Below are 13265 nucleotides of genomic sequence, written 5' to 3' on the forward strand. Positions count from 1 at the left end.
TTGACTTTCCTCTGACCAACCCTCTTTCCTCCTGAAATGCTCCTCACATACTCCACCTGCCACCTCCTCAGCCTCACGAAATTCTTCTTACCTTTCAAGTCTCAGTACAGATTCTGCATGCTACCTCAGAGTTTCTCAACATCAGCGCTGTTGGGCTGGAGAATTCTCTGTTGGGAGGTGTGTCTAGCAGCAGCCCTGGCCTCTACCCACTGGATGCCAATAGCATGCTGTCCCGAGTGGTCACAGTCAAAACTGCCTCCAGACACTGTCATATATTCCCTGGGGACCAAAATCACCCCTATTTGAGAACCAATGTGTCACCTAAAGCCTTCTCTTTTTGATCTAGTCCAAAATGGTTTTTTCCTCCTCTGAACTGAAAGAATTGAAACCTTAAAGTTGCTTAAATAGATACATCAAATGAAGAGAGGGGTGCAAATGAGAAAAGAGACTGCAGATTTTTACTTTTATTTTTGTGTTTGGATTTTCCTGCAAGCAAATGGCTTTTGGGAAAAAAAATAAATAGATTTTATGTATTTGCTAAACATTTTCTTGGCAACCAAAATTGACAGAAACGAAGGACCGACTAGACCAAAAGAAAGTCAATTAATTCTACTTTTATTACAAACAAGAGAAATTAGCATTTCAATTTCTTTGCAACTTATCGGTCAGCGTTTTTTATGTTGTATTTCTTCTGCATAATAAGATCCAGTCAAGACAGAGAGCCAGTGTTTACACCTTTTGGCACATTCCACATGTTCCCAGGGCACCCCAACGTGACCCAGCCATAGCAATCAACCTCCAATGAGGCTCAGGTCAATGGAGTCTGGGAGATAAGTCTTCAGTTCAGTTCAGTTTAGTTCAGTCACTCAGTCGTGTCCGACTCTGCGACCCCATGAATCACAGCATGCCAGGCTTCCCTGTGTCTTAGGATTCCCAAAATTCTTTGATGAGAAATTATTTTTAATGGATTTTGCCTTCTTATTTTAAGTATTATGGAGGCCTCGATTGCCACCATTTTTACCTTATTTCTTAGAGAAAAATTGACCAACCAGAAGGAAGAGCAGAAGGAAATACAGAAGCAGAAAAATATGTGCTGGCAATACTTTTCCTCAAAGACAACTAAAGTAAAATTATGGCTTATTTACTTCCAGTCTATCAGTAGTGGATATCATATTGTAAATACATTTTTATTCTGCTTCATTTGCTTAGTATATCAAGCATTTTCCTGTGTCATCAAGGTTTCTATTTAAGCATTATATATAGGCTGTAAAACACTACATTGAACCAAGATTTCCTTAACCAGCATCCATCATTAAGCCCACTGTCTCTCATATGTTTCTATTATAAATAAATCTGCTAAGAACATCTTTGTGTATAAATCTTTATCTGTACTTAGTAACATTTCCTCAGGATCGAATTTTAGAAGAGGAATATTTGGGTTACTTGTGGATTTTATTTGTTTTCTTCTGACATACCATCTTATTCCCTTATACTGTTACCATTTTTAATTCCAAATCTTTCTTGGCTGCTGCTCCCTTCTTTCCTTTCCATAGTTCCCAAGTCTAGAACTTTCAGCGCATCCCAATCCAACATTACCTGAGACAGCAAGTATTTAAACAGTCTCTATAATCTCCCCTCACATAACCCCAGATCATTTGGATTTGGGCTAAGTTACTCTCATTTCTGGCATCCCTATGCTACCATGTTTCACCTTCTCTCTAGGCCAAAGAGCTGAGAGATCTGCTTGTCTGCCTCTCACTTCCTGTCTACCTTCCACTGTGTTCCATATGCCTGAGTGAGGCTACACACCTCCTCATGGAAGCTCCTCTGTAGTAGATGCTATCAGGACCCAGAACATATTCCCTTGGCATGTGAGCATGCTGGCCCAATTTCCAACTGAAAGCACCAGAGATTCTTTGCCTGTGGTCTCTTTCACCACAGGGCCATGTTCCTGGAGCAGGCCAGAAGTGCTCTATGAGCATTCCACTAGGAATTCTCACTCCCAGAAGAGCCGCCACCTCTCATCACTGATTGACAGGAGCTGGTAGATAAGTACCCCAGATCCCTCTCTCTTCAGTCAACTTCGAGGCATGTAGCCTGCCTTGTTTCTCAGACCTTCCCAGCATGGTTCAACTCCAGTTGCTGACAGTGGTGCCTGACTAAACAATGAATGCTTGGCTGGCTTCCTCACCCTCACTGTCCCCCTTCCCCTGCTCACCTGCGCATGCTTCCTAGGAGCATCTCCCAAATCAGCTACCTTCTTATGAATTCTGGTCCTAGGGTCTGCTTAGGAGAACTCCAAACTAAGTCACCCAGTGATAACTGTAGGCTAGTAAATCCTCGCTATACAAGTAGTACTTTAGAGCTACAGGAATGCAAGTTCAAGACCTTACACTTCAGCTTCAGAAAAGTTGTCTTATGTAATTTTGTTTCAAGCTAAGTCCTAGTAACTTAGAACATCTAAGAACATCGAAAGAATGTCAGCCGTCTATCTTGGCCATCTTTGCAACAGAGAATTTGAAAAGAGGTGCAAGGGTTGATTAGAGGCCTTTTAATCATCAAATTAATTAACAGCAGGAAAATCTGATTATTCTAAATAGTAATTATTTGTCATTTCCACCACAGGATATGAAGTGCTTGGGATCAGCACCTCCTGGTTAGCATGTTGCCAGGAATTAATTCATCAGGTTTTTGGGTGGCGCACATTGTATATTTTTTAGTCACAGAGAGACACCTCAGTCAAAACTGAAGTCGTGACTAGTTTACATACCTCATGTACCAGAAGTAACTCTAGTCAGTGGAAGAAATCATTACTTTATTGATTCAAATTCAATAACCTTCAGACTTGAAAAGCTTATGTTTTTATTGTCAAAAAGTAATTTTTAGAATGCGTATCTATTATATGAAATAGTCACAAATCCAGAACAACAACAAAAAAATGCAACTTGTGTAGATTCTTGGACTTTTATCCCAAGTCTATTGACTTCAAAATATGTACAATATAGCATTTACCTTGTCTATCTAGTTTCTTTTCTGATTTTCCTAAATTTCCAGGATTGTCATGAGGGCATGGGGAACTTTTGGTTGGCCGAAAAGTTCATTCAATATTTTTCATAAGCTGTTATGGAAAACCAAATCAAACTTTTTGGCCAGCCCAATAAATTCAGGAATGGATCTCCAGGAGGTAGGCATGCATTAGCTATGGACAGAAGAAACAACCTTCCCCATCTTGACCTATTCTGCTCTATGGGGCCACTTTTAAGGGCAATAACCTTATGTACCTGCATGGGACCATCACTGCGTTCTAAGATTATGCAGCAAATGAGATGCGTGGAAAACTACATTCTGTTAAATATATTTTTTATTGAGGCAAGGAATTATGTAGAACATTTTAGAAAAATGAGGTAAAATATTACATTTAGAAATTCAGATACATAATGGAATAAACCTCAGCATCTGGCACATGGAGCACATGTGAAATACATCATTTCCAAACAATGCTGAGAAAGTGGGGTGTTCCTGCATTCAAATATCTCATCTAATTAGCAATGTCTGTTCTGGGTAGCTTTATTACAGCCGCTTCACTCGAGCTAAACACATTGTGCCAGTGTAAATATCCCCTGCTTAAAATCATTACGGGAAAATAATGTTTTCCCTTTAGCTAAAAAATGGCATATCAAAAGCAAATGAACTCACTACTGTATGATTTGTTCGTTCATTATGCCTAAGCCTGGCCTGTAATTATGGTACCGAAGAGAACACCTCTGTACCAGGACTTCAGCTTTGCAGTAGGACTTTTAAGTCACATTGAGCATGCTCAAAGCTATTCTTTTCAGGAGCAGCCATTCAGAGATTCTTTTGTAGGGCGGCAGGAGTGTTTCACTTCATTTTGTTTTTAAAGGGTAGCCATCTCCTTTAACATCTTGCATAAATGGAGGAATTGAAATTCTGGAGGCCAGACCATCTGTCCATACCACCCTTAAGACACAGGGGAACTTTTGAAATAACAGAATTTTCTCAGCATTAAGGCAGACTCCACCCAGAAATACACATACACGTTTTATAATGAGTTTTTCCAACAATGATTTTGTTTTATTATCACAAAAAAACCACATAACATAAAATCTTCCATTTTTGAGTGTACAATTCTGTGGCATCGAGTACATTCACAATCTTGCACACCCATTGCCACTCTAGAATTCCAGGGCATTTTCATCACCCCAGAAGGGAACCCCATAGCCGTTAAACAGTCACAAGTCATTCTCCCCACCCTCTCAGCCTCTGGCAACCACTAATCTGCTTTCTGTCTCTATGGATTTTCCTATTCTGGACATTTCATGTAAGTGGAATCAAATCATAAAATATGTGGCATTTTGTGTCTGGTTTCTTTCACTTACCATGATGTTTTCAAGGTTCATCCACGTTGTAGCATGTATCAGAATTTCATTCTTTTTGTAGCTGAATAATATTCCATTGTATGGATGTTGTTTCATTGCTAAGTTGTGTCCGACTCTTTGCAACCCCATGGACTGTCGCCTGCCAGGCTCCTCCGTCCATGGGATTTCCCAGGCAAGATTATTCAGTGGGTTGCCATTTCCTCCTTCGGGGATCTTCCCAACCCACAAATTGAACTCGTGTCTGCTGCATTGGCAGTCGAATTCTTAGCCCCAGGGAAGCCCACTGTATGGATAGACCACACCTAACTTATCCATTCCAACATATTGTTTTTAAATTGGTCTCAAGTATACTTGTATTTGAAAAAGATGGAAATCTTTTTTTTTTTTTTACTTGAAATTCAAAATATGGGATACGCTAACTGGCTTTTGTGCTTTAAGATGATTGCAGTACACAGGAGGTTGAGCCTCCATTGATTCTATAGTTAATTACTAGAATTCTTTACACAACATCCTCAATCTCTTAGAACTGTATAGTGTGAAGAACATTAGATTGAACCACGTGGTATATCCAGTATTTGCAATTGTATGATTTTAAAATTGCAGTTGTATGATTCAGGCTAACTATTTACCTCTATATTAGGTTCAATAGAGAATGCAGAATAAACAGATGGTGCTTGCAACATGGTAGACACCTACCATGTCAATTCCCTTCCCCTTGGGCTTCACAAAAACTGTGCAAAGAGGCACTTTCAGATGAAGTCCATTTCCCAAGATCACATCCTCTGAGCAGGTTTTCTTATTGTCCTTTGCATTTCTGAGGGAGAACAACTGAATCTCTCAGCCCCTCTTTCCAACGAAAGACAAAGGGCCTATAAGGTGAGGCAGAACATGAAGTTGACTTTCTATTTTTTTATATTATTTCTTATTTATTTCGTTGAAGTATAATCGACTTACAATATTGTATTAATAATTACTGTTGTAAACAAAGTGATTTAGGTGACTTTCAATCTTAAATCAAGGCCTCTTCGCTACCTTGCCCAGTAAGATTATAGGATCACAGGTTACCAACAAGAGGCTGAAGCTCAAGTTTTGGGCTCATAAAGCGTGGCAGCTTTCGTGTGTGTGTGTGTGTGTGTGTGTGTGTGTATGTACCCTTTCCTGTTCACATTCCCATATGCCCTTAGTATGAATAACAATGAGATTATCAGTTATTTTAGAACTGTCAGTGGCTCTTCTCCACCGTGTTAAAATAGATTATTAATGATCAACTTGTTATAAACTGAACATGAGATTTGGGCACCCCCTCACCTTCTACTGATAATGTTACAGACACGCTTTCCAGGAAACAAACTCACTCAGAAGGACAATGCAGATAGTGGAGTGCAGTTTATTACACCTGCGGGCCCAAGGCAGAGTCTCCTCTTAGCCAAGGACCCCGACCAGCTTTTGTGAAAATCTTTATACCCCATGTGTACGTGTTCAAACCCACCACCCCAAATTCTTTGAAACTTATATAAACAAAGGAAGGGTAAATACAACTACAATAACCCCATCATTCACGTGTTATGTGTTCAAACAGTTAATAATCAATAAGCCTGTGGTCACGTTCCAACCAGTTAACAATCAATAAGCCTGTGATTACATCCCGATAGATGCAGAAAAAATTTATGACCTGTCCGGAGGCAGGGATGATTACGGTATGTTTCCTCTTAGGCAATGAGTAACCTGGATGTGATCTTCAAGGTTCCCCTGCCCAGAGGGGGTCTTATCCTTCCATTGTCATTCCCATAGGCGCTAAGCACAGAGCTCAGAGTCCACTGGAGAGGTGGCCTTGCACGACCAGCACGGACAGGCCTCAGATGGAGTCAAGGCCCTATGAATTCCTTCTTCAATACATTGTACTCAAAGCTCTGTATTGAAGGCAGGATTTATGTACTTCCACGACTGTCATTTTAAAGGATCCTTGGAAACATGCTCTGGAAGAACATGGAACATGCTGTTTATAGTTCTGGTCTGGTAGCTAAATCAAACTTATTACTTGATGAGCATGACAGGGTTTTGATTGCATCCATCATTCATATTTAGTCCTTGAATTGGGCATGTACCAAACCCTTTTGAGCAAAAATGTTAAATATCTAGGAAGATAAAGATAGAAAACAACTCTTACCAGGTTGGTCTTATGTTACCAATAATCAGATCAACTATTTTCTTTCTTTTTTCTAGTCTCCCAAATCAGCATTTATTAGCGCTGCAAAAAAGGCAAGATTAAAGTCCAATCCAGTCAAAGTACGGTTCTCCGAGGAGGTCATCATCAATGGCCAAGTGTCGGTGAGTTGAAAGTCACCTACTGGTGACTCACAGAGAGCCAGTTGCCCCACTGGAATGATCAGCTCACAATCGGTTGATGGCTTTCACCGGGTATCCAATCTCAAGATTGTAAAGGGCTTGAGAGATCGCCAGGTTGTGCCTGCTGTGTTCCTCCTCCTTCTTTGTTTTTTTTTAAAAAGATCTATTTATTTTATTGTATTCTTTATTTTGTGTTTTGGCTATGCTGGGTCTTCGCTGCAGCTACATGGGCTTTCTCTAGTTGAGGTGTGAGGGCTCCTCATTGTGGTGGCTTCTTGAGTTGCGGAGCGTGAGCTATAGGCCAGAGGACTTCAGGAGTCGCAGACAGTGGACTCAGTAGTTGTGGCCCCCGGGCTTAATTGCTCCTCGGCATCCAGAATCTTCCTGAACCAAGACTGAACCCGTGTCCTCTGTGTTGCAAGGCAGATTCCTTTGTTTTTTTTTTTAATTGTGTAGGGTGGATTCTTAACCATTGGACCACCAGGGAAGCCCCGGCTGTGTTCCCTCTTGCAAACCCAGAATACATAGTAATCCATTATTTCCTTGAATGTTTCTAGGGTTAGGGACCTCACTACTCTGCAACAGAATTCATTTGATTTGAGATCTCTGACCTTGTCACCTGTTGAGTAGACTATGCCCCTTTGAAACTTGCACGTACTTCTCCCCATTCTGCCAACTAAGCATTCTTCCATGTGACAGCCCTTTTTATAGTCTGAGAAGGGTTTCTTCTAATTCTTAGCCAAAATAAAATGTCTCTCTTCTTTCAAATAATCAAAATGGAAAGAAGTTAAAATGATGGAAAAGTCTTCTGTATTCAACCAGGACTGAGGAAATACTGCTCAGACCTTCATCAGTAAGTCTTGATAGAAATCATGACTACTCAGGCACATAATTGATCTTCAAAATGAATAATGCAACTATCAATAGGATGATTATTTTCAGTTTTTTCCCCCAAAATAGAGCCTAGTGTTTTTAGTTTTTAGAAAGCTACCCTCCAGGGCACTCTTTTTTTTTTTTGAACCTTTGAAGTGCCAGCATTTGGTGTTGAGGTTTTGTTGTTTAAGTAACCTCACAGGGATAAAATGGCATCCATGATATACTTGCTATGGGCCACAGATTCTTCCGTGAGGGTGGTTCAGGATGTGAATTTGAAGATACAAGCCTTCAGATCCTTGGCAAGTCACTCATGGTGCAAGTGTCGTCTTGCCAAAACTTGCTGCCCTGCATCTGTTCCACTTGGACATAGGATATGACAGCTCTGGGGGTCGATCATCTCCTTCATCCGCCATGGACTAACCACAGGCCTTTGTGACTGGCTTCCTTTCCAGTCTCCTCTTGCTCTTCTGAGTCATTGTGTGGCCTTCCTTTTAGACATGGAGCCTCACTCACTTAGTGAATAAGGCAACAGGAGTGGAGAGGAGGAGAGGGGAGTCAGGAAGTGAAAGGCATACCTGGAAACTGAATTCCCATGGACCAACTGATGGACGTTAGCAAATCTGTAGCCATCTGGTCTCCATTCCTCATCTGTAATACAAGGGGCTTACACTTTCATGATTGCTGGCTTTCCCTCCACTCCTAAGACTTCTTGACCAACCACGTGTTTGTGGAACTCACCCACCTTGGCTTCTTATTCCTCATTTCATCCCTCCCTACTTCCAGTTAAAGAGAATTCAAAGAAATACATTTCTTTTGTTTACTTTTGGTTGTGTTTCAAGTGTCTCTTTTGACTTATTTTTAAGTTATCTGTTTGTTACAATGTTTTATTCTTTTAACACACTAACCTGTTCCTCATATGAAGGAGTCTTTTGGGCCTAGAAAAGAGAACAACAGTCTCAAAGGCCCCTTGCTGAATCATCTAACTTCGGAGAAAACAAAGTATAACTTTAGTTCCACCCTGATGCTCCAGGCTGGTTGCATCTATCTGGGACTTATCACCCCCTGTCCGGAAACCTTCCACCCCCTACACTCGCCCAGAAGACTTATCGCCCCCTGCCCAACTACAAATGTCATCTCAACAAAAGAGTACTCAAAATATCCCGCCTGATTAACGTTTCCCTTATCGCTTCCACAAACCTTCCTATAAGTATGAGGCCTCCCTGATCCCTCTTGGCGCTCAGCCTGGTCGTTAGGCCAACTGTCGCCCCTCCTTGTCTGAATAAAGGTAACCTACTTCTGTTGAGGTCGTCTTTCCTTTTCTGCCTCGCCGGAAGTATGCCTTACATCATATATCCCTTGAAGTTTAAGGAACATGTCACTCATTCATGTCCGACTTTTTGTGACCCCATGGACTATATAGTCCATGGTATTCTCCAGGCCAGAATACTGGAGTGAGTAGCCTTTTCCTTCTCCAGGGGATCTTCTAGGGATCAAACCCACGTCTCCAGCATTGCAGGCAGATTCTTTACCAGCTGACCCACCAGGGAAGTCCAAGGAACATGTCTAAATGGGTTAAAAATCATTTCATAAAGTTACTTTAAACTCAAAGCTTATTAATGTTTATGATTTGCCATCATGACTCCTGCCAACAGGCATCATGTGAAATATCATCATTTCTGGTCCTGATTCTGCTCAAGACATGTTGTTCTGCTAAAGTCTGGCCTTGTGGTCCCAAACATTGTGCTTTAATTACAAAGCAATTATTTCTGTTATTGTGCTTTCCAATGGGAGGCCTTGATTTAAATTAATTTAAAATAAAGCCTCATCTGATTGATCTTCTGATGGGAAAAGGTCTTTCAGTTGAATCAAATGAGTTATCTGTAGCTAGAGGAGAAGAATTTTGCTATAAACAACTGAACTCAGATATCACCAGAGGGATAGTTTGGTTGGCCTTAGAAAGTTTGATTTGTTTTTTTTAATGTTGTGATTACAATAAATTGCTGCTTCTACAAGGGGCAGAATCCTAATTTGACTGACATGTGACTCTTTTTTTGTTTGTTTGTTAAATAGGAAACTGTTAAGGATAATTCACTTCTTTTTATGCCAAATGTCCTGAAAGTCTATCTGGAAAATGGGCAAACCAAATCATTTCGCTTTGACTCCAGCACCTCCATAAAGGTAAGAGGACCCACTGAACCCTGTACCTGGAGACTGTCAGGTATCACGTGAAAGTCCCACTGTGAGTTTTGTGTGGATATAGCTTCATTTAGAATTATCTGCTTATATCTGAGATTGTCTTGGTTGTTTCCAAATACTATAGTGTGTGAATACGTAAATACAGACCCAAACAAAAAATTTAAACAAAGAAGGTTCTGCTCTGTGTTGCAAACCAATATAATATGCTATCAGTCATGAAACACTAGGACTAGTCATTTTAATGCAACTGAAAATTAATTAAAATAGTGTGACTGTCACCAAGAAACCTTGGCACCCTGCCCAAAGCCAGCATGATTTCTCAGCCATGTCAGCCACAGAAAAGATTAAGATGTTAGCTCTTAATTAAATGCCTGCTACTTTAGTGTCCAGCAAAAATAAGGGATAGAATAATGTAAAGATAACATTTACTTTGAATTGCTGTAACCAATTTCATGGAAATGATACATAAAAAGGCAGAAGTGAGTCATGCTTTTAGGGCAGGAGTGAAAAGGAGGAGTCACAGAGCAATCCTCTTATTTCAGAGCCACAGGTGAGTTCTCCCTAATGGGGATTATTACAAAGCATATGGATTCTTTTCCCCCATGTTTCCTTCCTGGGGGGAAAAAGTACATATTCACTATTTTATTGGGCAAAAGTGTGTTCAGAAATTGATTCCTCCCTAATGTTCCATCAGCCTAAATTAGGCTTTCTTCAAATGACACAATAAAAAAGATTTTATTGAGGTAAAAATAAAAGGCACCTAGTAGTGAGCTGTATAATAATGTATCAAGAGAATATAGACTTTGTATTAAAAATGTCTATCAATAGTCAGCCTCTAATTCTCGTTATTTTTTTTAATTAATCAGCATAGACCTTATGAGTGGAATCATTTCTGTCAAGGCCAACTTGCCACGCGTTCTTATTGCTATGCTACCACAAGCAGCTTGTTCTGAATTGCTTTAAATAGGTAGTGATTTAGCAGGTAATAGAGCAGACAATATTAGATTGATGATGGAGCATTTAAATCACCTTTAAATCATTGCAGATGAAATATTAACTTCCTTTGTATAAGACTGCTAATTTTAAGTGGTGATGACTGAAAAAGTCCTTTTCCTTTTTTCCCTACTCAAAATCAATTTATGGGGAGATGTGTCTCCAATTATTGATCAAGTAACTTAGAGGTCAGCAAACTTTTCCTGGAAAGGACTGCAGAGTGAATATTTTAAGCTTTGTGGGCCAGCTGCTCTCTGCTGCAACTACTTGACTCAGTTGTTGTACCATGAAATCAGCCAGAGACAGGTAGGTTCAGAAGGACTCAAAGGACTTACAGAACACAGCCATTGGTTTACTCCCAGTTACAGTTTATTACAGCAGAAGCCTACACATAAGAATCAACAAGGGGAAAAAAAAAAAAAAAAGAATCAACAAGGGGAGAAGGTGCCCAGGGCAGCAGAGAGCTCGCAGCCATACTTCCCCAATGGAGTTGTGCCAGCAATGCTTATATCTCCCAGCACTGACCTATGACAACGCACACGGAATTCTGCCAACCGGGAAAGCTCGCCCAAGCCTTGATGGTCAGAATTTTTATTGGGGATTGACCACTTAAACAGCTGCCCACCTGTGTGGCTGACCTTAGTGCCCTGCCCCTCCAGACATAAGCTGGGCACATGACTCAAGGCCCCCACCATAAATCCCATTGGTAGCATAGACTGTCCATTATAGCCCAAGACGCCCCAGTGAACAAAAACACCCCTATCAAGCAGGACCTGCCAAGACCTTAAAGAGCCAAGAGCCAGGGGCAAAGAAGCAAACCTTTCTTTAGGCAAGACTAGTCCTTTACTACACAGATAATAGTGTGTAAATAAATGTCCATGGCCACATTTGAAATGAAATGGCCAGGCTCTAGTTTGAAGACCCCTGACCTAACTTCAAAGAGGCACTCCCTCTGATATTGTGTCTTGTTCTGTGATACCAACTGGTCAGAAAAGCTCCTTGCCATTGGACCCCTTACCCATCTGAAGATATGGGTGAAGACTTGAATATAACTTGAATATAAGACTTGAATATAACTTAACTGAAATAAATCTAAATTTAAAAGAGAGCCCTAAATAAAGAGAGAGAGAGAGCCCTGTTGTTAATTCCTTCTGGCCTCTATATTATAGGAACCCACCCCAGATGAGGTTTGATTTCCCTGGGAATGGCAGATGACAGTGAGAAGATGGGGAGCAATGCAAAGAATTCACATCAAATTTAAGTTATCTTAGCTTGTGCCTAATAGCCTTGTTACCACAATAGATGCAGACTGGTAGGCATAAAACAGAAATAGCATAGGTATGAAAGGGGTATGACACTGTTTAAGAAAAATTGCCAAAATTTTTGCTTACAGATTCACAATAGGGTAATGTTATTGCTATCACATGTCCTTCCTGGTGATTCAGGAAAATGTTTTATAAAGGGTGTGTTGCCACACAGAGGCTGAGAATCCCTTTATGAAATTCAGTATAGTCATGGAATTTCTGTTGAGTGATTTTCTTCCCCTGGTAAGTAGTTATGGGAATCTTTGTTTTAAAGGGGCCAGAAGAAATTTAAAACGATCCACAGAAAAAAATCAAAACCTCAAGAAAGATCAATTAAAAAAAATTTTTTTTTCTCTGTGGCAGGGTTTCTCTCTCTTGACATTGGTGATACTTTGGACTAGATAATTCCTTTCATGCTAATAGCATCCCCAACCCAAGTGTGACTACCAAAAGTATCTCAAGAAATTGCCAAATGTTGCCTTGGGGCAAAATTTCTCTGGGTGGAAAACCACTGCTCTATGGGATTTTCAGCACCTGAGTATTAATTATCTTTGAAGAGAGATCACTTACTAGTTTTCGAGTACATGAAAATGTAATGGTTGACAGCATTTGTTTGCATTACAGTATACTTGTGCTTGTGTATAGAACACCTTTCTGACCATAAGTGTTTAATCCTATAAAGGATTGCTGACACAGCTTATTCATTCTACCCTCCTCAGAGATTTAAAATAGAAGCTGATATATGTATACTGTTACTGTCGATGAAAATAATCATCAATAATCAGAATAGAAAACCGTTTTATTTGAGCCAAACTGAGGACTATAGACCTGAAGCCAGCTTCCCAGAATGCTTTAGAGAAAGCATGGTTTTCAGCACAGTTTTATATCTTGTCAGAGAAAAAGAACATTAAACAGGTCAGCAATACATTGTTTCAGGATTTCAAAACAAACCCAGACCAGCACATACACAATGAGTCAATCTGGCCTTGGCACCCAGGTAGGGAGTCTTATCATCAAAGAAAGACCAGCACTGGCATCCCAGGAAAGAATCCATTTCATCTTTATTTTTAACCTGGGCATTCATGACTTCTGGTCGATGGGCCCTTTTCTTTAATAATTAAAGCAGGTGCACAGTGTTTAATAGGCCACAGAC

General features: G+C 40.3%; 1 protein-coding gene across 1 annotated transcript in view; it reads left to right on the plus strand.

The window, feature by feature from the left end:
- The window catches only part of FRMPD4 (FERM and PDZ domain containing 4), a 513884-nt gene that overhangs the window by 467703 nt on the left and 32916 nt on the right, over nucleotides 1-13265 (plus strand). Inside the window, exons 6-7 of the mRNA XM_065915564.1 lie at nucleotides 6621-6725; nucleotides 9690-9797. Of these exons, the coding sequence (XP_065771636.1) occupies nucleotides 6621-6725; nucleotides 9690-9797 (213 nt within the window). The remainder of the gene's footprint in view (nucleotides 1-6620; nucleotides 6726-9689; nucleotides 9798-13265) is intronic.

Source organism: Muntiacus reevesi, chromosome X, assembly GCF_963930625.1.
Source record: "Muntiacus reevesi chromosome X, mMunRee1.1, whole genome shotgun sequence".
Classification (NCBI taxonomy): Eukaryota; Metazoa; Chordata; class Mammalia; order Artiodactyla; family Cervidae; genus Muntiacus; species Muntiacus reevesi.